The sequence below is a fragment of the Alligator mississippiensis genome, chromosome 9 (genome assembly GCF_030867095.1).
Source record: "Alligator mississippiensis isolate rAllMis1 chromosome 9, rAllMis1, whole genome shotgun sequence".
In the NCBI taxonomy this organism is placed as follows: Eukaryota; Metazoa; Chordata; order Crocodylia; family Alligatoridae; genus Alligator; species Alligator mississippiensis.
The window spans coordinates 541,468-563,759 of NC_081832.1; the positions used below are offsets into that span (position 1 = coordinate 541,468).

A 22,292-nucleotide genomic window follows, 5' to 3' on the forward strand; every position below is an offset into this window, starting at 1 on the left:
TGGGGACAGACAGAGGGTCCTGGGGACACACAGATGGACCCTTGGGACAGACAGAGGGTCCTGGGGACACACAGATGGACCCTGGGGACAGACAGAGGGTCCTGGGGACACACAGGTGGACCCTGGAGACAGACAGAGGGTCCTGGGGACACACAGGTGGACCCTGGGGACAGACAGAGGGTCCTGGGGACAGACAGATGGACCCTTGGGACAGACAGAGGGTCCTGGGGACACACAGGTGGACCCTGGGGACAGACAGGCGGGCTGGGGATAGACACGCAGGCCCTGGGGACAGACAGACAGGTCCTGGGGACAGACAGATGGACCCTTGGGACAGACAGACAGGCCCTGGGGACAGCCTCCAGGCCTGGTGGCAGGGGTAATGGGGACAGGCAGGCTGGCAGCGGGGGCACCTGCTGGCACTGACCCATGGGGAGGGCGGGTGCCTCTTACCCCCTTGCTCCAGGCAGGTCCCGGGTACGCTGGCAGCTGCTGGGGCGAGCTGAGATCATGACAGGCGCTGGCATTAGTTACTTCTTGAGGGCTGTAATTAATTGTTTACTTTCTCCTGGTGCAGGGCCAGCTGCTCTGCAGCGCTGCGCCCGCGCCTTGCGGAGGCTGGCTCCTGGCCGGGGCCTGACCCCTCCCGCCAGCCACTGCCAACCTCCTGGCCTGCCCCAAGCAGGGGCTCCTGCAGGAACCCCGACCCGGCTGCCCTAGGACCAGGCAGGGGCCTGGGAGAACGGCACCCTGCAGGTGCTGGACCCTGGCAGCTCCATGCTGGGGCAGGGCCGGGACTCCCCAGCTCCAGTGCAGGCAGCCCCTCCAGCCCCAGGGCATGGAGCCGGGCCCTGGAGGCCTGCTGCTGGGAGCTGGGCCTGGCTGGATGCAGGGACTGAGCCCCACCAAGCTGTGCCCTACAGCCACATCAGCCCTGGCCTGGGCATCGCGGTCCAGCCCAGGGGTCCAGGGCATGGGGGGGGTATGGTCCCCTCCCTGCTGCAACTGCCGCCTTTGCACCCAGGGCTCCCACCTCAGGCCTGCGAGCCCCCACACCCTTGCGCCCGCTCACCCACAGCCCCTGCCAAAGGAAGGGCCCTCACTCCCACCACCTGCAGTGATGGAGCAGGGACCCAGGCCGGTTGGGGGCCGTGCCCCTCAGCTCACTCCTCGTCCCCAGCACCTGCAGTCTGGACAGGCAGGACTGGGAGCTGTGTGAGGGCAGGGCCCGGGGCCAGGAGCCAGCGGCTCTGCCTGCGGGGACATGGAGGCCACGGATGCGCAGCTCAGCGGCCAGGGGGATTTTCCAGCTGGGGGTGGGGGTGGGGGTGGGGGCAGGGACGCGAGCACGTGAGGCTGCTAATCCCCGATCCTGGGATTAGGGCTCCGCAGCAGGGCTGGGATGTGCCAGCAGCGTGCAGGGGCCCGTCCCCAGCGCCCCCAGAAGCAGCCCACGGCACCCAACCAGCAGGACCTCCGTGAGGCAGGCAGGGGTGGGGAGGGGGCCTGCGCAGGGAGGGAAGGGGCGAGGGCGAGCCGGAGCCCAGCTCTGGCTCCCCGGCACCACTACTACCAGGGGCCGGTCGGGCTGCAGCCCCGGCGCAGGCAGGATCCTGGCACCTGGCCAGCGATGGCAGCAGTGCCCCAGTTACTGCGCGGCGCCGGGAAGTGTGAATGCAGTCACGAGCACCTGACACGGCGGGGACGAGGGCCACGTCTGCCCTGCCCTGCACCCTGGGCAGGTGCTGGGTCCCCTTCGAGAGGCTGGCCCAGCCACGGACACGGACCCTCCTGTGGCAGCCGGGGAACCCTGATGGCATTACAGGAGCGCAGACAGGGCCCAAGGCTGCGCAGCAGCCAGTGACCATGACCACCCACTGCCACCCAACCACCGTCACACACCTACCACCGTGCCTGTGCCATGACCAGCACCAGCAGCCCCTGCCCAGAGCCATCGCCCCCACACAGCCCAGACCCCTTCAGCTGAATGGGGTGCAGCCTCCTGCCAGCCCCGGCCTGCACCCCTTGCGCAGACAGGCATGCCCTGCAGGGCTCGGCGCCCGGCCTCAGCGTGGTGCAGACACGGCTATGCAGAGGAGCAGCTGTGGTACTCGACCTGGCGCTGTCAGGCTCTGCACAGCACCGTGCAGGTGGCAGCATAAGAACCAGGGAGCTGGACCTGCCCCGCACCCGGCACGGTCCCTGGCGCAGCGGCCCAGCCCACCCCACCCCACCACCGGGCAAGCTCACAGTCCCCGCATGCTGCTCAGCAGAGGCCCTGCTCCAGGAAAGGTGGCTCTGGGAGATCTCTGCCCTCCTCAGTCCAGAGGCCCAGGGTCTGGGCAGGGGGATTCCCAGGCCCGGCCTGCCCAGGGAGCTCCGCACCAGCACGGGGAGCTGGGCTGGTGCCCAGGGCTTCCAGGCAGGACCTGGCATTGGGCCGCACTCAGCGACCTCCGTAGGAGACAGGAGCCGGCGTGGGGACAGACGCTGCCCGAGAGGGGCAGGCAGGGCTCAGGGGGGCAGGCCTGTGCAGATGCAGCTCCCGGGGCAGCCAGAGCCCTGCACTACCCGCACAGCTGCCGCTGCCGCCCAGGCTGCCCCTGCCCAGATGGCTCCGGTGGCCGAGGCAGAGGCCCTGGGCAGGCAGCACAGAGCCCAGATGAGCAGATGTCAGATGAACTCCCCTGGCGAAGGACCGGCGGGGGCGAAGCAGGGAGGCCCAGGTGCCAGGCTGCAGGGCCAAGGGCTGGGCCTGCTGGACGGCGAGCGCTGGAGCTGGGGGTCCTGCAGAGCCCCCCGCCCTGCCAGCCTGGGAGCTGCTCCTGCCCCGGCATCGTGCCAGCCTAGCACCACGGACAGCTCATCCGCAGCCCGCGCCGGCCATGGAGGAGCTGGAGCCGGAGCAGGAGCAGGGGGCTGGGGCCCAGCACGCTGCCATGGGCAGGAAGGCCAGCCCGGCCCCCGCCAGCCTCCCCTTGCATCACAGGCACGCGGGGCCGGAGGTCTCCAGAGGCCACGTCTAGTCCACCCGGCCTGGGGTAGGATCCGGCCTGTCCAAACCAGCCCAGACATCCATGGCTCAGCCTCTGAGCAAGACGACACCACCCCGACAGCCCCCGGCATCACCCCCAAACTGGTCACAGGGAAAGCAGGGGGCCGCGGCCACCAGCGTCCTGCTGCTGCAAAGGGGGGTCATGGACGGACCCCTACAGAGCAAGGGGAAACCCCCCAGCGCCATCAGTCTGAGCGGGGGGAAATCCCCCCCTGCCCCAGTGCAGCGTGGGGCTGAGCTGAGCGCGGGAGCAAGACCCTCCTGCCAGGACCCTGCGGGTTGGTGCCGGCAGGAGCACGGGCACGGGCACCGCCCAGCCCCAGGGTCTGCCCCTCACTGGGCACTGCTGCGCTGGCGGGCACAGACCCTCTCCCGTGGGCATGTCGCTGCACTGCAGAGGAGACAGCCAGAAGGCGCAGGGCCGACTCTGGGCACGAGCAGCAGCTGGCCCCGGGGAAGGGGTCCCCTCCCCTCCCCTCCCCTCCCCTCCCTGTGCCCAGCCCCCACTCTCCATAGGGAGGCGGCCCCCAGCTCACAGCTCCCCGTGGCCCATGCAGCCCCCCGGGCCGTGCCGTCGTCACCAACGCCGGCTCTGGCACTGCAGCACACGCCGTGGGCAGCGACAGTGCCGGGCCCGGGGGCTCGCCGTGCGGCCGGTGCCCCCGCATGCTGCCAGGGACGGGCTGGCGCTGCCCGAGCCCCGGCGGCTGCAGGGGAGTCTCGGCCGAGCCCCCCCGCAGAGCATCACACCCCCGCACACCAGCGAGTCACTGCCACCGGTTCCCATGACAGGCGCACAGCCCGTCTCCATGGCAACCCCAGCGCCCATGGCAATGGGGACCCTGAGTGCCCGGTGGGTGCTGGGCCCCCCCGGCCGGTGCCAGGCCGCAAAGCACGGCCCCGCATCGCCATCATCTTAACCTGAACTGACAGCGAGAGGGATGACACCGGGCCCAGTTGCCATGGAAACAGGAGAGCCTCCTTAACCAGTGTGTTGCCATGGAGATCTCCGTGGTGCCGGGCAGTAGGAGGATGTTCTTGCACGCGTGTTTGTGTGTGTGTGTGCACCTCCACCTGTGCCCACACGTCCCCGCACACCAGTCGGCCCACGTGCCCGGCCGCCTCCCAGCAGGTCGGGCCATGCTCGCCCCCTCACAGCCCCCGCCCCGGCTCCTCAGCGCTCACACGCGTGTGCCCGGAGCAGGGCCTTGGCCCCGGCCCATGTGCGTGCCCGGGAGGCGCCAGGCACGGGCCCGCTCCCGCAGCCGGAGGACTGGGGGGTTGCCAGGGCGACTCGGGCCTGGCGCGCGGCCGCCTCCAGCGATCTAGTTCAAGGGTTTATTTTAAGAAGCTCTTTGAGCGTCGGCGTCTCCCCTGGGCCCGGGGGCGGTGGGGCAGGGGCTGGCGGGGGCGTGCGGGCAGGGAGGCCAGGGCCACGTGCCCACGAGGCCGGCGAGCCTGCAGACACCACCGCGCCTGGGCCGCCCGCCCCGCATGCGGGCACGCAGCAGCAGGGCCGCGGGGCAGGCTGGGCCGCCAGGCGGGGGCACCACCCACGAGGGGCCTCTGCCAGGTGCGGGGACCCACGTGCCCGCTCCCCACATCCCGGGCAGGCAGCGCGGGCACCCTGTGCTGTGGCCCCCGCTCAGCCCAGCACCGAGCGCTGCGGGGGGGCCGGGAGGCCGCAGGGGCTGCGGGCGCAGGGCCCTGTCGGCCGGCAGCCTGCACGTGGGGCCTGTGCCCGCAGCACCCCAGAGGCACCCCCAGCCCAGGCCCTTTGCCCGCGGCCCCTTGCCAGCCAGGAGGAGCCCACGGGGAGAGGCCAGCCCTGGGACCACTGCCTCCCAGCCGGGCCCTTGAATCGTGGAATCGCAGAACGCGAGGGCTGAAGGGAGCTCAGGGGTCACATCCAGTCCAGGCCCCTGCTCCAAGCAGGGCCAGCCCCAGCTGCATCATCCCAGACAGGGCTTTGTCTACCCGGGTCTTAGACACCTCTGAGGATGGAGACACCACCACCACCGCTCTGGGGAGCCTGTCCCAGCGCTTCACCTCCCTCCTCGGGAGAAAATTCTTCCTAATCTCCAACCTCAACTTCCCTTGCTGCAATTTAAGCTCATTGCTCCTTGTCCTGCCGTCTGCCCCACTGAGACCAGCCCAGCTCCATCCTCTTGGCAATCCCCCGGCAGGGAGGTGAGGGCTGCTATTCAATCCCCCTCGGTCTGCTCTTCTGCAGACTCAATCAGCCCAGTTCCCTTGGCCTCGCCTCAGCAGTCCTGCCCCCAGCCCCTCAGCCATTTTTATTGCCCTCCGCTGGACTCTCTCCAACGTGTCCACATCCTTTCTGTCATGGGGGCCCACAGCTGGACCCGGGACTCCAGATGTGGCCGCCCCAGTGCCGAATAGAGGGGAAGAATCACTGCCCTCGATCTGCTAGCCATGCTCCTACCAATGCACCCAGGATGCTGTTACCCTCCTTGGCACAAGGGCACACTGCCAGCTCCTGTCCAGCTCCTTGTCCCCTGTCCCCCCAGGTCCTTTCCTGCAGAGCTGCTGCCCGGCCCATCACCCCCAGCCTGCCCCGGTGCAGGGGATTGCTCCTCCTCAGTGCGGGACTGTGCACGTGTCCTTGCTGAACCTCAGGAGATTTCTTTTGGCCCAGTCCCTCATTTGTCCAGGTCCCTCTGAATCCTTGCCCTGCCCTCCAGCGTATCTACTTCTCCCCCAGCTTGGCGTCATCTGCAGACTTGCTGAGGGTGCGCCACATCCCCTCTTCCAGGTCATTGATGAAGATAATGAACAAAACAGGCTCCAGGACTGACTCGTGGGGCACTCCACTTGACACTGGATGCCAGCTAGACATGGGGTCATTGATTACTACCCTCTGAGCCGATGCTCCAGGCAGGGTCCGCGCTGTGAGACCCCCTGCACTGGCTGCAGCGGGGAGACCTGCCACGTGCCCATGAGTGGGAAGCCTGGGGCTGAGTCACCACAGCCAGAGCTGGGGTCCAAGCCCCACTCCCCCTTCGGGCTCCTGCGGGCTGGACCCTGCTCTGGCTTGCAGCGCTCCAGCCTGGCCCACCGCCACACACAGCCCCAGGGACATGGCAGGACAACCCTGGCCCCGCTCGCCCCCACGACGGCACTGAAGCCCCCACAACATGGGCTCACACCCCTGCCAGCTGCATCAAGGTCTCACCACAAGGCTCACGAGCGCTTGCACCTGTCGGATGGGCCCAGCTCCCAGAGGCAGGACTCTCCGCTCCCTTGCAGCCTCCAGCTGCCGGCAGCACGGGCACACGTCCCCCAGCCAAGACACGGGGCCTGGGCCTGAGCCCTGTGACCCTGGGCCTGAGCACGATGCAGACGTAGGCAGGCCTCACCTCCTCCCTGCCGCGTCAGCAGGATCAATCCCAGCCTGAGCTCAGCCCTCCACCCTTATTCCCACTGCCTTGCTGTGCTGAGGCCGGGGCCGGGGCAGCAGGGGCCCTGGAGAACCCGGCTCTGGGGGCAAGGCTGGCACGGTGGGACAGTGGGAGGTGGTGCATACAGCTCCACACGCCCTCCTCTGCCCACCACAGCCATAGGGGCAATGCTGGCTCCCGTCCCCTCCCCGCGCACTGCCCCTGCCACAGCCCAATCTTAGCCCCGCAGAGCCACACATGGGCGCCAGGGCACAGGCCCTTGCCCCAGGTGCAGCCCACCTGTCCCGCCGCAGGGGCAGGAAGGCAGGGGCAGCCCCGGGGCAGGAAGGTGGGGGCAGCCCCAGGGGCAGGACAGCGGGGGCAGGAAGGAGGGGGCAGCGCCAGGGGCTGGGACCCTGCAACAGCACGGGTGCAGCCAGGCGCAGCCCATGCCTGCAGCAGCCAGCAGAGGGCGCGCCCTGCCCAGCCTTGGCCCTCCGGCAGGTGCCCGCAGCCGAGCTGGGTCCGATGCAAGGCGCCCGCTTGCAGGTCAGGAGCCCCGAGCAGCCTGGGGCCCGGGCCCTGTCTCATGCACCCCTGCCCCAGCCGGCAGGGCAGACACCCAGGGCACACCCTGCCGCCTGCCCCCAGAGCTCAGCTCACCCCTACATCCAGCCTGCCAAGGGTCATGCCAAGGCCCCGGGGCAGCAGAGCCTGAATGGTGACTGCCAGGCCCCAAGACGGGCTCCCTGGGGCCTGGGCTGCAGCAGCCCGTGTCACCCCCAGAGCCACCCACCACAGCCCTGCAAAAACATCCCCCCCCACTCACAACCAACAAACAGGGCAGGGACGGGCAGGTCTGACCGTGGACCTGGGGCGCCCGCGCGGAGCTGTGATCCTGGAGCAGGGCAGGGCCTGAGCCCGAGCCCTGCAGAGCCGTGGGTGCGCTCAGGCCCCCACGGACAACAGGGGCTGGACCACCAAAGGGTGAGATCGCAGGGCAGAGCTCTCAGGCACAGCCCAGCCCAGCCGGCTTGTCCGGGGCAACAGGGCCCGGCCCGGCCCCAAGCACCCAGCCCTGGATGGCAGGGTCCGGCCGCCCCTGAGCACCCAGCGGGGGCTGACAGGGTCGGGTCCAGCCAAACCCCTGGCCATGCAGCCCTGTGGCATTAGACAGGACAACCCTGCTTGTTATAGGAGGGCACGATCCAGCCCCCAGCCTCTGGGCAGGAAGAGACACCTCCATGGCCAGTTCCTCCACCTCTACCCCCTGGACCGGGCTGAGCATGGGGAGGAAAGGGCTGTTGTGGTCAAGCCTGGGGCGTGATAGGGGTGCTACTGCCCACGAGCCAGGGCGACCTGGGGCTCCAGCCACCCCCGGGCACCGGGCTCCAGTGCTGTCCTCGAGCCGTCGCAGCCAGTGCGCAGGCGGAGCGGGTGTCCCAGCGCCCAGACGTGCGCAGGGCAGGGCAGGACAGGGCTCCCTGGCAGCAGGTGCTGAAGTTCGGCTTCTGCTGGGCTGCCACAGCCGCCCCCTCGCTCCCCAGGGCCCTGGCAGCGCTGGCCCAGCCTGGCCTGGGGGAGCTCGCAGCCTCTGGCAGGGGCAGCCCCTCCGCAGCACCCTGCAGCCATGGCCGTGCCGGCCCCGGGACCTGGCACCCCTGCGAGGGCTCCGGTGTCAAAGGGGTCTGGGAGGCTCAGAGCCGGGGCATGGGGGCGAGGTGCCTCAGCCAGCCCAGAGACCCCTGCCCAGACCCCAGACCCCCCAGCCCAGAGCCCCGTGCTGAGCCCAGAGCCCTCCGCGGCCCTGTGGGCCCTGAGCGCCCCATAGCACAGCACGGCACGGCTCCACCCGCGCCCCCAAGGCCCACGCGGCACGGCGCGGCGCGGCCTGGGGCTCTGACAAGGAGCACAGCATGACCCAGACCCCCGAACCCGGGGCCAGCTGCTCCCTGCCCCGGTTCCCTCCCCCAGCCGCTCTCTGCAGAGGGCACAAGGTCGCGGCTTGGACAGGCAGGCGCGGGGGGGCGGGGGGAGCATCCTGCCGGCAGAGCTTGGGTTTCTGCGATCGATCGATGCAGCTCCAGGGACCGGCCGGAAGCGCCGCCCGCCCGCGCCAGGCGCAGCACAGGGGCCGGCTCCGTGCTGGGCCAGCGACACTGGCTGCAGGGGGGCGCAGAGCCCCAGGCCCACGGCTCAGCTCCTGCACCCCCCAGCCGGAGGAGCCGGAGGCAGGGCTCGCCCCGGGGAGCTGGCACGGGGCAGGCGGCTGGGCCCCGCCAGCTTCGACGCCCTGGGCTGGTCCTTACCCCTCACTGCCCTTCTGGGCTGGGGGCAGTAATGAGGACTCCCCCCGGCCTGTCATGGCCAGGCGTGCCTGGGACAGGGGTCTGGGCTGGCTCCCAGCACCCACGGCCAGGCCTGGGGGACAGCTGCCGTGGCCTGTGCCACCCTTGCTGTGCCATGCCCAGGCCTCATGCCCAGGCACCCCCGCACAGCACACGGGCACCCCCAGGCAGGGCCCGTGGCCCAGCCCCACGCAGATGCAAGTGGCCGTGACCTCTGGACCCCACGTGGTGCCGACCCCCCACACCGCCAGACCTGTGGCACTGCAGCCCCAGCGCGGGCGGCAGTGTGGGCCGAGGGGCCCGGCGGCTCCAGTCCAGCTGCGGTTCACTCTTGCAGCCCCTCACCCCTTTGGCCAGGAGTCACCCCTGGTGCAGGGCTGCCGGGACCCCCACTCCACCACGGGGCCAGCGCTGCCTGTCCCCAGCCCACCCGGGCCTGGCTGAGCAGAGCGCCAGGACCAGCAGCCCGGCCTGGCGCCGAGGATACGGGCTGCAGCCGGATGGTTTCCTGGAGCAGCCAGACGTCTCCCAGCCGGACGTGGCCCCTGTCTGCAGCAGAGGCCCTGTGATGCCCGGACACGGCCCCAGGCCCCCGCCACGCTGCACGCACCAGCCCACCGCCCCGGGCTACAGGACACTTCTCCGCTCCCACTGCGAGAAGCAACTTTTTGCTGCAACCCTGCACGGCCGCATCAGAGCCTGCCGGCGCCCCGACAGGCACGGGGGCCGTGGGAGCCAGCTCTGCTAGGACATGGATGCTGCTGGGCACCGCTCCCCAGGGCCTCCGCACCGGCTGCCCAGCCCAGCCCAGCCCAGCCCACAGCTCGGGGAGGGTGAACACAGCTCCTGCCCCGTGGCCTCGCCCATGGGCATCGCGCCCTGCCCTGCGGAGCATCGCTTACCTCTGCCGTCTTCTCCGGGGAGGCCACGGGTGCGGGCGCCCTGCAGCGGGCCAGGGGGTGCGTGGGGGGCTGCAGCGCCTGGCCTGCCCGGGGCCGCGCCCTCCCGGGACAGCGCGGTGACGGTGAACCTCTGGCTCATGCCTCGCCGGCTCCAGCTCCTGTCTCCACAAGTGGCTGCCAAGGCACTGGCTGGATCCGAGCGAGCAGTTCCCCTCCCTCGGCTGCGAGCTCGGTCCTAGTGCCCTCCCAGTGCCGTGCTGGCTGCACCGGCCACGGGCCTGGCAGCCGGGCACAGGGTGGCACCAGCCCCACGGCCGACTGCACCCACCACCCCTCTGCCCACGCCAGGCTGCAGCACCAGCCACCAGCCCCCTGCCCCAGGGCACGGCCAGCCGACAAGCCCACCTCCCCGGGACCTAGGCTGGGAGCAGTCAGGGATGCCCGTGTGCCCCACCTGCCCCCCACAGCCCGGCCGCCCCGGAGCTAGAGCACAAAGCGCAGCATGGCGAGGGGGGGACACGGGGCACCAGGGGGGTCTGGTGGGCTATGTGGCAAGGGGCAGGTCCTGCACGCTGGATGGCCCAACGACCCCGGCTGTCCCACCTGGCACGGCTCAGCTCTGCCCAGTGCAGACGGGCCAGGACCGGGGGCTTTGGCTTTGCCCGGTTTTACCCGTCTCACAGCCGTGAGCTCCAAGTAGAGCGGTCCTGGGACCAGCCCGGCCCCACAGCCACATGCCAGCGAGACTGGCCGGGTTGGGGGGGAGAATGAGCTGGGGCAGGGGCAGAGCAGCTGCAGCGCCCCAGGGTGAGTGGAGGCACTTTGCTTCCAGACTCCAACACGGGACAGACATGCATGGACACGTGTGCAAACATGCACAGCCCAGTGCACACCATGCAGCTGGTGCAGGTGGACCCAGCCGTGCTCAGCCCAGTGCCGGGCCATCACTCCTGGGGTGCGGGACTCCAGCCACGGGAGAGGAGCAGGGAGCCGTGCCCAGTGCACCCACGCCAACGCACGCGCACACACCCGCACACGGTGGCAGCTCACAGTGACCCCTCTCCAAGGCCACCCTGGGAGTCGTCTGGTCCAGAGTCTGGCTCGAGCCTGGGTGGGGGAGGGTCGGCAGCCCCCCACCCATTCTGGCCCCCTCGCCCCTCCTCCCCAGCCCTGTCCCTCTCCCCCCACTGTGTGTCCTGGGGAGCCGGAGCCCAGTGACCCACTCCAGGCATGTCCCCCCCGGCACCCCCAGCCCGCTCCGGCAGACAGGCGGCCAGACGTGCAGACAGATGGCCGCACACACGAGCTGTTTCCAAAGGATTCTGTTTATTAAAACTGTGCAAGATACAAAAATGACAGAGGCGGCAGCAGGCGGGAGCACGACACGGAGCCCCCGCTCCACGCACCTACCGAAGCTGCGGGCTGCGGCCTGGCCCAGTGCCGGGCACCAGGTCGCAGCCAGGTCCCAGGCACGGGCCTTCCCGGGACGGCTCCGGGAGCAGGTGGGCACAATAGTTTACAAGGATACGTGCAATTTGCACCAGGCAAATACCCTGCACAGCAGGGCAGGGCGCCAGCGGGACCCGCCAGCGCTGGGCAACGGCTGGAGTCCGGCTCCCCGCCCACGGGGGCTCCCAGGGCTGGAGCAGGCGGGCGGGGGCTGCGCCAGCGGGGAGGCGCAGCCTGAATGACCCTGGCGCTGCCAGGGGAGCGCATGGAGCAGCTGCCTGCAGCACCGGGACCTGCATCCCCACCCCGCCGGGGGCTGGGTGACGGGCAAGGACCCGGAGCCAGCTCCTCTGCCTCCCCGCGGTGAGGGGCAGGGGCAGGGGCGGCTGGGGGCCTACTGCTCAGGGCAGTGCAGGACGTCGTACTTCAGGTAGCCCACGCGGTCCACCTGGTAGCGTGGTGTCATCCTCCAGCAGAAGCGGTCCTGGCAGAAGTGGTACTTGCCTGGGCAGAGGGAAGGGGCCGACATGGGTTAGTAGGGGTCCAGCTGCCAAGCCGGGGGGAGGGCACCCAGGTGCGGGATCTGCCCCTTCCCGCAGAGGCCATGCACAGCCCCAGTTCCCACCCCGGGGTCCCAGAGCCTGGGGCAGCCAACGCCGTCCCGCACCGGGAAGCCCAGGGCAGCCGGGCCCCAGCCCCCCGGCCCTGCCCCCGGGAGCTGCAGGCCACTCACCTCGGTACAGGAAGACGTTGTGGACATCAATAGGGACGCCACCAAAGGTTTCCTCAGTTTGGCGCGGGTACCCGCGGTCCACCCGCTGCACCTTCACGTCCAGCCTCCAGAAGTGCTCCCCGCTGAAGAGCAGCACCTTGCCACGGCCCCGCTGCAGGGCTCCGGTGAGGCGCGCCGGTGCCGGTGCCAGGCCCAGCTTCTCCAGCCCACGGGGGCCCAGCACGCTCTTGCCCGTGTACACCCAGAACCGCTGGCCTGCGGGAGAGGCAGGAGCTAGTGAGCTGAGCCTGCACCTGCCAGGTACCTTCCTCCCCTCCCTTTGGGGACTGGCGGTAAGGCCTGGGTGGGGAGGGGGGCATCACACCTGCCAGCCCAGAGGTGGGGAGGGGTCTGGCCCTGCCAGGGGTCCCTGAGCTTCCCAGAGCCACAGCCACCATGTCCTTGCCTCTGGCTTTGCAGGAGGCGGGCAGGCACTGGCCCCGACAGCGGGGAGGGTTTGGGGCAGCTAGCGTGAGTGCTGGGGTGAGGGGGGCTCAGCTCGGGGCAGAGGGGGCAGCCAGGAGGGCAGCGGGCAGGGCTCAGGCGATTCTCACCCGCAAAGAAGAAAATCTTCTTGGTGAGCAAGTCCTGGAAAGCAGCGTCCAGGGTGGCGGGCAGGGCCGGCCAAGTCTCCGCGATGGGGAAGGGCCCCTGGATCTTGCCCTTCAGGGACTGCGAGGTCCTCCAGTATTTCCTGCAGACAGAGTGGGCCACATCCTGACGGGCTGCAACCACCAGCACGTCCCCTCCCCACCTCCCGCCGTGCTCCAGCTTGAGTCCCCTCATCCCAGGCCCAGGCACCGGCCGGCTCCCTGGCTCACCCGCTCTTGAAGAAGTGCATCATGCCATTGATCTCGGTGATGGCGTCGAAGGCCTGCACGCGGCAGGCGTCACTACCGGGGTCCACGGGGCTGGGCTCGGTGGGCTGGAAGCCACTGTCCTCCGTGGTCGTGGCCAGCGTGGTCTGGTCAGGGACGTCCGGCGTCTGGGTGGGCGGCACCGGCCCTGGCGGGGTGGGTTTGGGACCAGAGCCCCGGCCTGGCAGAGGGGGACAGAGTGAGGCTCAGGACCCAGCCGTAGCAGAGGGCAGTGCAGGAGCAGGGCAAGAGGGGTCACGCGCTGCCCCAGCATCTGCCTTGTGGGAAGAGGCCGGCGGAGATGGCCGCGCTCCAGGGGCAGACTGGGGTCCCACTACCATGGGCACTGCGGCCACGGCACAGGGGCACTCGGGGCTCCCAAGCAGCCTCTGCCCTGCGCCCCGCTCGCTCCCAGACACGCGCCTGGCAGTCGGTGCCGCTCTGGCTGTGCCGGGCAGCGCTGCCAAAGAAACCGCAGCATCTCTGCAGCGGAGGCTGCTGGAGATGGGCAGGTGCCAGCGGTGCCACCCGGGCCAGGGCTCCCCCCTGCTCCCCTGGGCTTGGCGCCTGCCCGCCCCTCACCATAGAGGAACTGGATGCCTTCGATGTCGTCCTGGTGCAGCTGGAAGTCCTCGATGTAGCTGTACATGGGGTACATCAGCGCCTCGCGGACGCTCGTGTGGTCCAGGCCCAGGGAGTGCCCGAACTCGTGGGCTGCCACCAGGAAGATGCTGTACCCTGGAAAGCAAGCACCACGGTCAGCCTTGCTGGAGCCCTCCCCTCTGGCGTGCAGCCAGGACCCGCAGGAGGGGGCTCGAGAAGCGCCAGGAGGGCCCGGGAAGGGAAAGGGCGGAGGCGGGAAGCGCTGTACCTCTGTCTGGGCACAAGCCCCACTTGCGGTCCACGTCATAGTTGCTGGTGGTGGCGCACCAGAGCCGCCCGTCCTCCCGGCCCTCGCTGGTGCAGGAGCTGTACGTCTGGCCCAGGAAGGTGAAGGGGAAGGCGCATGGTTCCCCCTGGGAGTTTCCGCCGATCACCGCCGTGTCTGCAGCACAGAGGAGGGGCCCTGGTCAGCGCAATGCCCTGGGCCGGCCGGGACGCCCCATGCAAGGAGACCTCAACCCCAGGGGGCTGCTTGCAGACATGTTCCCTGCGGCCCCATCACGGACCCAGCCTGCGGACACCAGGTCTGAATGCCGGCCAAGGCTCCCAGGCGAGCTGTCTGCAAGTGAGCCATGGCCCTGGGAGACCCTCGGGTGCAGGAGCCTTCCCCCACCCCGCGGCAGTGAGCAGAGCCTGCAGCACTGGACTATTGCCGGAGCCGCTGCCTTGCAGCGCGGGGCAGAGAAGGGTTCCCGCGGGGCTGGGCAGAGCCTGACGGACAGCCCTGGAGGAGACGGGGGAGCTCGTAGGCAATGGGGACACTGGCCCCAGTCCCCCCCGAGCTGACGCTGCCGTGCCAGCACAGCTCCAGGCTAGTACCTCTATTGGGGCAGAAGCCGTATTTCTTGTCCTGGTCGAAGTTGGCAGTGGTAGCACACCAGCGGTACCCGTCGGAGCGCCCTTCCGTGGTGCAGGTGTTGTAGGACGTGCCATCGAAGACGAAGGGGAAGACACACTTGGCCCCATCGCTGTTCCCGCCGTAGGTGTAGAGCACTGCGGGGGTGGGGGGAGGCGGTGAGACCGTCCCGCTGGGCAACGCCGGCCTCCCGCAGCCCCCGTGCCCCCGCCCGCCTGGCGCGCCCCATACTCACGCTCGCTGGGGCAGAAGCCGTAGAGCTTGTCTTGGTCGAAGCTGGGGGTGGTGGAACACCAGGGCAGCCCGTCGGAGCGCCCCTCCGCCGTGCAGTGCGAGTACGACTTCCCCTCGAAGACGAAGGGGAAGTGGCAGGCGGCCCCGTTGGCGTTCCCGAAGCTGGTGTTCACCACTGCGGGGAGAGGAGGGGTCACTGCACGGCACCGGGGCAGGAGGACATCCCCTGGGCCGTGCCCAGTGCAGCAGACCCCCGCGGGGGCCGGGCCTTACCTAGCCCCGCTCCCAGCGTCCAGAACTCGTCGTCGTCGAAGTGGGCGTCTCCCTGGATGCCCTGGCCCGGGGGGAAGGCGTGGGCCAGGAGCCCGTCCTTCCCGTCAAAGGGGTACCCGTCGCCGTGCTCTGCGGAGACAGGCCTGCCGTCACCATGCGCCTGCCCCAGAGCTCGGTCCCCGCGAGAGGACGCGGGGTCTGGACACACGCGCCTCCTCGCACCCCACAGACACACGTCACTGCCTCCTGCACACGTGTGCACACACACAGGCACACGCCTGCCTGCAGATACCCCCGTGCACACACAGGCACCATCACCTGCCCTAGGGAAGGCAGCAGGAGACAGGACACGCCAGACACACAGCGGGGAGCGTGACCCAGAGGCTGTACCACAGCAGGTGCAGCCCCCCCCACCCGCCCCGGCCACGGGCCTCACCCTGGGAGCCGAACATGATCATGATGTCGGCCTCGCCACTGTAGACTTGGGTGAAGGTCAGCGGGGTCACGGCGCTCCACACCTTGAAGGCACGCTTGAAGGCGTCGTTGATCACCGAGGCGTCCAGGTCCGGGGAATAGTTCGTCACCCTGCCGGGGAGCAGCGTCAGACCCACGGCCCTGAGCCCTGGGAGGACCCCCCCGGCCTGAGCCCATGGGACGGGGCCCGGGGGCAGAGAGGGGGAGCTGCCTGCCAGCGCCTGGTGACTGCGCCCGGTGCTGGCCCCCGCGGCGCCCAGCCTCAGGGCAGTGCCCCACAGCGCGCCCCACTGCTGGCTGCCCGCAGGGCCCAGGGAGTCAGCCCGAAGGGGCTGCTGGGCAGTCAAAGCTGGGCTGTATTGGGCGTGCACGTGCATGGGTGTGCATGTGCACGTGCTTGTGCTGTGCGCACAGGAGGCACGCCCGCCTCTCCCCAGCTCCCCCCGCCTGCCCAGGGCTCTGCAGTCCAGCCTGCGGGAGCAGCTCACCGGTATGTGAGGTCGGTGTGGTCCCACTTGAGATTCCCCTCGAAGGTAAGAAAGGAGCCGACATCAGGCACGCCACAGCGTGGCGCCCGCATGGCCTCCAGCGTGGCCTGGTCCAGCTCCCCCGTCACTTCCAGGCCCAGCTTCTTCTGCATGGCCCGCAGCGCCTTGGTGGTGGACTCCTGCCGCCCGCTCTTCTTCGTCTCCGAGAGGTAGCCGAAGCGGGACAGGTATTCCTGTGGGGGGTCGGGGCAGTCAGCGCATGGCACAGCGTGCCTGTGCCAGCCGGTAGCGGCACACCAGCCTCTGTGGCCAGCGGGCACTGGGGGTATGGGGCTGACATCCCGTCCTGCTGCCTTTAGGGGCACAGTTCCCACACGCAGCTGGGCCGGAGCCTAGGACCCAGCTGGACCAGGACCCCCGCTGCCCCTCTGCCACCACCGGGCAGGTGCCCACGGATGCTCCCCGCTGAAGCGCTGGCCCCTGCTCACCCTCCTCCTTCCCTGCTTGGTCTGCCGTGGAGCAGGGCAGACAGACAAACAGGTGACCCCGGGGCAGCTGCAGCCGGGGATCGACTAGCCTGGCTCGGGCATAGTTCGAGTGGCCAAGGTCTGGAACGGGCTCCCAAGGGAGGTGGTGCTCTCCCCTACCCTGGGGGTCTTCAAGAGGAGGTTAGATGAGTATCTAGCTGGGGTCATCTAGACCCAGCGCTCTTTCCTGCTTATGCAGGGGGTCGGACTCGATGATCTATTGAGGTCCCTTCCGACCCTAACATCTATGAATCTATGGGGCAAGGGCAGCACTCACGTTGGCCAGCTCCATGTTCGACTTCTGGCTGACCAGCTCCCCGGGGAAGGTGATGGTGACCTGGGGCTTGGCGGGCAGCGGTCCAGCCCAGCAGCCGAGGGCCAGGAGAGCCGTGGCGAGAGGGGCCAGCAGTGCAAGCCCCATGGCAAGGGTGCGGTGGAGTCGGGTCAGGTCGGGTCGGGTCGGTCTCTGCGCTGCCGATGCTGCTGCCCTGGGGCTCTGTGCGGCTTGGCGCTGCCGGCTCCTACTTATAGCTCGGGCGGGGGTGAGTCACGCTCAGCTGTGCCGGCTACTCACTCCCTGGTGGCGAAACGGCACAGGCCGTCGCCGCGGCACCTCAGCTGTTTCAAAACCTTGTTTACTAAATCTGGAGCCCGCTTGCTTCCTCCCGCTGCCCACAGGAAGTGTGAGGATGCGGGAGGGAGGAGCCGGGCCTGGCCTGCACCTGGGGCAGCGGCTAGGTGAGATGTCACAGGGCAGGGGACCCCAGACCTGCCGGAGCCACCAGCTCCGTGTGCGGCGCTGCAGCACGCTGGTCCAGCTCCAGCGCCGTGGGCAGCCGTGCCCGGCACCGAGGAAAGGTCGGTGCCATCAGTGCCCTTAAACCCTCGTGCCTGGCAGGCATCTCAGCCCTGAGCCCGCAGCGCTGCCAGCTCCCTCGCCTCAGTCTGGGGCACTGTCCCCACAGCCGCGGCAGGCACCGTGCGCATGAGCTGAGCCCCGCGAGGAGAGTGCGGGCGCAGGGTGGGCTGCGGGCACCGCGTTAGCACGGGGCACCCGCCTGAGCCAGGAGCAGGCCCACATGCCCTGGGCCTTCCCCACCGCTGCAGCCCGACCTGCGCTGGCAGCTGTGCCCCAGGTGTGCCCCTGCCCCGCCAGCTGTGCTCAGGCCCCCCCTTCTCCCCAGCAGCAAAACCACCCTCCAGACCACTGATTTCCTGCTCGCCCTGAAGTGCAGACACTGTGGGAACGAGCGAGCGCAACCGGGCAGCAGGACAGGAAACGGGAGGGCTGGAGGGGGGGAAGGGGGAGCCCACTGGGCAGCAGCCCCAGCTCCAGGGGGGCTCAGCAGTCAGCCCCTGCCACAGCCCCGCAGCCTTGGACAGCAGGCCCAGGCCTGGCCAGTGCCGCGTGCCCGGCAGGGGGGCTAACTCTGCCCCTGCGCCCGCTGCTCGGAGCGTCTCTGGGGCAGCTCTGGCCGCTCCTGGTGCCCAAGACCCGCTGGCCCCTGAGCCCTGGTGGCAGCGAGTCCCGCAGGCCGGGGGGTGAGGACGGCGCAGGGCAGCGAGCACCTGGGCATTACAGTGACGGTCCAGGTACACGGCTGGGGCACCCTACACATGGTTGCCAGGCCAGCGCGCCAGGAGCTGCACATGCGGTGCAGAAGTAGCTGGCCCGGCCCAACCCCGCCGTGGGGCTGGAGCCCTAGCGCTGCCGGCAGGGCTGTTGCCTCATGCCACACCGCAGCCCTGCAAGAGCAGCAGCTCATCCTTCCCACAGGAAGCTTCCACATGGGGAACCCCCCTGGCACCGCCTGTAAACAAGGCAGCTCCGCGCCAGGCAGGCGTAGGCTGGGCCCCGGCCGTACAGCCCAGCGGCTGCCCCTCAGCGCCGGGCACTCCACCCCCACCTGCCCCAGGCGCGGCGCCGTGCGGCTGTCGGCCTGGTGCGCGCCCCGTCCAGAGCAGGATGGCGGAGCAGGCGCCCCCAGGACTCCCCAGCAGACTGGTTGGGGCCTGTCCGGCCCCCGGAAGTTCAAGGGGCCAGGCTCCAGCGCACCTGCCGGGACCAGCCCAGGCATGAACCGTGCACAGGCAGGGCCGGCTGCACCCAGGGCATCCTGGCCTGGGCGTGCCGCCCCCCTGCACGGCCCGGCTGGCCCTGGGGACGCAGGAGGGGCTGTCTGGCTGCAGCAGGGTCACGTGGCTGCTCAGGGGAAGCAGAGGGACCTGCACGCCTTCCCCGGGCTGGCCGCTCCCACTGACTCACGGCTGCACTGAGCAGCTTCCTCTGGCATCAGCACCTGGGGATTTTCAGTGACTCCTCAGATCCAGAGAAAGCACTGGGACAGGGCCCCAGGAGCAGCAGGCGAAACCTCGCCCCCGTGTCTGGCGCGGGCTGGGATCCGCAGGGCACCGTGGGGGAATTCCACCTGCGGCCGAGACCTCCTGCACCCAGGGGTGCAGCTGCCTCCTGGCCAGGCCCAGCCCTGGCTCCGGCCACCCCGTGCTGGCCCACAGAGCAGTCGCGGGGCACACAGCAGGCCAGGCCCTGCCGCTGCAGAGGGACGGGGAGAACTGCGGGCAGCCGGGCGCGGGGCCCGGAGCAGCTGCGTGCATGCAGCACCATGGGGGCAAGCCGGCCTGGCCACAGGGAGCAAGGCCCGAGCCCAGGCAGTTGCCCAGGGTCCCGGACGTGACACAGGCTGGCATCAGCCGGAAGCGCTTCCAGTCGGTGCCTCAGCGTGCCAGGCGTCGCGGGCAGGGCTCCCAGACAGCCAGCGCAGCCCCTTCCTGCGCCGAAAGAGGAAGACTGCATCGCCAGCAGCAGCTGCCCCCGGGCTCTTACTGAGGTCTTCCTGCCCAACGTGCCAGCAGCAGGGATGGCCCCCCCCGCGCAGTGCCGTCACCCCCTGGGAACCTGGCTTGGGCAACTGCCTATCTGGGACCCAGTGGCGGGAGTCGATGCACGGGGGCAGGAGGGACGCAGTCCCCGGGGTCCCCGGATGGAAGCTCAGGCGGGGCAAGACAAGAGGCACAACTCATGGGGCAAGTGCAAAGTCCCAGGCTGCTGCCCCCTTTCCCAGATGGCTCAGCAGCACGTGCCAGGGTCTCTGGGAACGCAGAGCAAAAGTGCTGGGGCGGCAGGGCTGCGTGCAAGGGGACGCCGCAGCAGCAGGATGCATGGGTGCAGGAGAGGGGAAGCAGTGACTGGAGTCAGTGTCTGGTGTTGGTGACACAGTGCAGCGTCAGGCGCAGGTGCCACGGGAAGTGGTTCCCATGCTGGCAGCCTGCTGAGACCCGAATGGTGTCATGCCAGTCTGGGAGCCGGCTGACTGGACACAGCACTGGGCAGCCCAGCGGCACGCCAGCAGCAGAGACTGAGCCGGGCCGGTGGTGCCTGGGCCCCACCACCCCAGGCTGCAGCGCCCGGCACCGTGGCTTCCTATGTCCAGCACTTAGTGCCTGTGGGGCTGGAGTCCCTCCACCGGCTCAGCATGCAGCCTCCAGAGCCTGAACAGCAAGTCTCTCTGGGGGTGCCCAGTGCCAGAGCTCCACAGCCTGCCCCTGGGCACCCCGCAGCCACCCCCGACCCCAGGAAACCAGCTCCCAGGCCTGCGTGAGCCGGCTGGGGTCAAAGACATTTCAGGAGCAGATGGCCCAGCACAGGGGCCTGCTGCCTTCCCCGCCCCTGCCAGCACTCCCTGCATGGTGCAGGTCCCATGCCAACCCCCTGCCTCATCACTGCCAACTTTCTGCCACAGTTGGGGGAACCCTTGCCCCGTCCGCCCCCAGCCCCGCAGACCTGCCCTTCTCTCCCGACCTGCCCACTGGGCGCCAGCCGGGCACCCCTGCCTGGCTCTGTGCTGCTCCTCTGGTGCCGCTCACAGACCCTCAGCGAAGCAGGCACAGCCCCAAATCGGGCCTTGCAACTCCACATGCCATTTCCACGTGTGCAAAGCAGGGGCCACGTGAGGGTCGGACCCAGAGCCAGCGCACGGCCCAGGGGCTGCTGCCAACTGGACTGGATATGAGAGGAGGGGGAGACATCCTGCCCAAGCCAGGGCCCTCACCTGGGACTAGTGATTGAGTGGCACATGGGGAGGAAGGCACCCAAAGTGGGCGCAGACAGCACCGTGGCTGCCACAGTCTTGATGGCACCTGCTAACCCGCGCCACGTGCAGAGGAACGAGTGCAAAGATGACACCGACGGGGCAGCTGGAGGTAAAGGAACCGCGGCAGAAAGGGAGCAACGGGGGTCTGTCCTGCTGGGAAAGCTCCCTGTGCTGGGATGCCAGGAGCCATGTGGCAGGTGCCGCACACCTGGGTACCAGGGCACGCTGGAGGCAACAGCTCAGACTCGCACGGTGTGGCAGGTGCACGGCCAGGCCACGGCTGACCGGGGTCACTGGGGCAGGGAGCGGGCGCCTGCCCAGGGGTTGTGCCTGGCCACGCTGCCCTGCCACCTCGCGATTTTCACTCCCATGTCAGTAATGTGCTGATCCCTGCTCCGAGCGCTGACCACCGCTGATGAATCAGCAGCCCCAGGACGAGCTACAATCCAGTGGCCTTGGCCTGCGGCTCCCCAGGCCTCAGGTTCTGGGAACAAAGCCACAGGATTGGAGTCGAAAGCAAAAACACTGGGGGCAGCAGCCCCAGCAGCCCTGCTGCTGTTAGCACTTTTACTGGGAACAAGGAAATTCCAGCCCCCGGCGCGGCCTGAGGGGACTTTCAGCCCCACGAGACCCCGTGGGACCAGCGGCCGCAGCCTGCCCTGGGGCCAGGAGCGCGGCAGAGACCAGACGAGCCGCAGCTCCTGGGGCAGGAGGGAGGCCAGGGCCCAGGCGAGGGGCCAGCCACCACGGCCGGATCCCTGGGGAGTGTTCCTGGCACCTCGTGCCAAGCCTGCCGGGCTGCTGGGAAGGAGCGGAGCGGTGAAGCAATCTGGGGTGAAGAAACCCATTTCCTGCGGCAATGGTTGTTTTGCTCAACACCTTGCAAAACCTGCTGATGCAACCGCCCTCCCCAGGTGGCATCTCAATCCCAGCCTTGTTTGTGTAGCTGCAGGGCATGACTGCGCGTCCCCGCTCCTCCGCAAGGTTGAGGGAAGGGGGAAGAACATCCCGGCTGCAAAATCACTGACTCGAGCAGCCCGGAGGGCTCGGGTTGCAGCCAGACTGAGGAGGAAGCGGGCCGGACGCTGGGCTCGGCACGAGCCGCCTCCGGCTCCCACTGACTCAGCCTGGCTGGAGTCACCGGGACGCCGCTGCGGCCATTTCAGGCCCACTGATGCCGCCCGGGGGGGCCACCGCAGCCGGAGCCCCGCTCCCGCTCGGGGCAGGCCGGGGGGCCGGGGCGCGCGGCGAAGCCGGGAGTCAGATTCCTCTTGCCCAAAACAATTTGTCAAATCACCGCCCCAGCATCGCCCCCAGCACCCACGCATGGGGCCCGCGGACGGCGTCCGCCCGGCAGAGACGCCTCGGCCTCCCCCGAGCTTGCCCCCCGGCCCGCCGCCGCCACAAGCGCACGCGGCACCTCTCCGGGTCCGGCCGGGCGGCACAGCCAGGGGCCGGGAGCCGGCCTGGCGCGCGGGTTGCAGGGAACGGGCGGCCGCGCCCGGCCCAGAACCACGGGGAGGGGGAGGGGGAGGGGGGCCGAGCCAGCTCCCCGAGCATCGCCCGCCCACCCCCGCACGAGGGAAGGCCCCGACTACCCCGCGCCCCACGCGAGTCGGGGCCTGCCCAGGAGACACCCGCGCCCTCCGCCCCGGGCCAGCGCCGCGGGCGCGCCCGAGGCCAGGCTCTCCCGCCGGGGCCGGGAGAAGGGCCGGATGCCGCCGGCCGGGCGGGGTGGGGAGCACAGCGCGGCAGCGGCTGTAATGAGCTCGAGCGAAAGGAAGGGAAGAGCCGCGCAGCGCGCGGAGCGCGGCGGGGGCCCGCCGGGGCTGGCGCCGCCCACGGGCGGCAGCAGCGGGTTTGCCCCCCGCCCGGGGACAC

At 69.7% G+C, this 22,292-nt stretch overlaps 1 protein-coding gene across 1 annotated transcript; it reads right to left on the reverse strand.

Moving 5' to 3' along the window:
- Positions 1 to 11,013: 11,013 nt before the first annotated feature.
- On the reverse strand, positions 11,014 to 21,957 carry MMP9 (matrix metallopeptidase 9). The gene is made up of 12 exons (XM_014600247.3): positions 16,577 to 21,957; positions 15,773 to 16,005; positions 15,247 to 15,395; positions 14,811 to 14,939; positions 14,539 to 14,712; positions 14,267 to 14,440; positions 13,656 to 13,829; positions 13,367 to 13,522; positions 12,749 to 12,965; positions 12,482 to 12,621; positions 11,889 to 12,143; positions 11,014 to 11,659 (listed from the first exon to the last, which is right to left on the reverse strand). Exons 1-12 carry the CDS (start codon positions 16,718 to 16,720, stop codon positions 11,550 to 11,552), a joined length of 2,055 nt encoding a protein of 684 aa, XP_014455733.2. The 5' UTR covers positions 16,721 to 21,957; the 3' UTR covers positions 11,014 to 11,549.
- Positions 21,958 to 22,292: the final 335 nt, after the last annotated feature.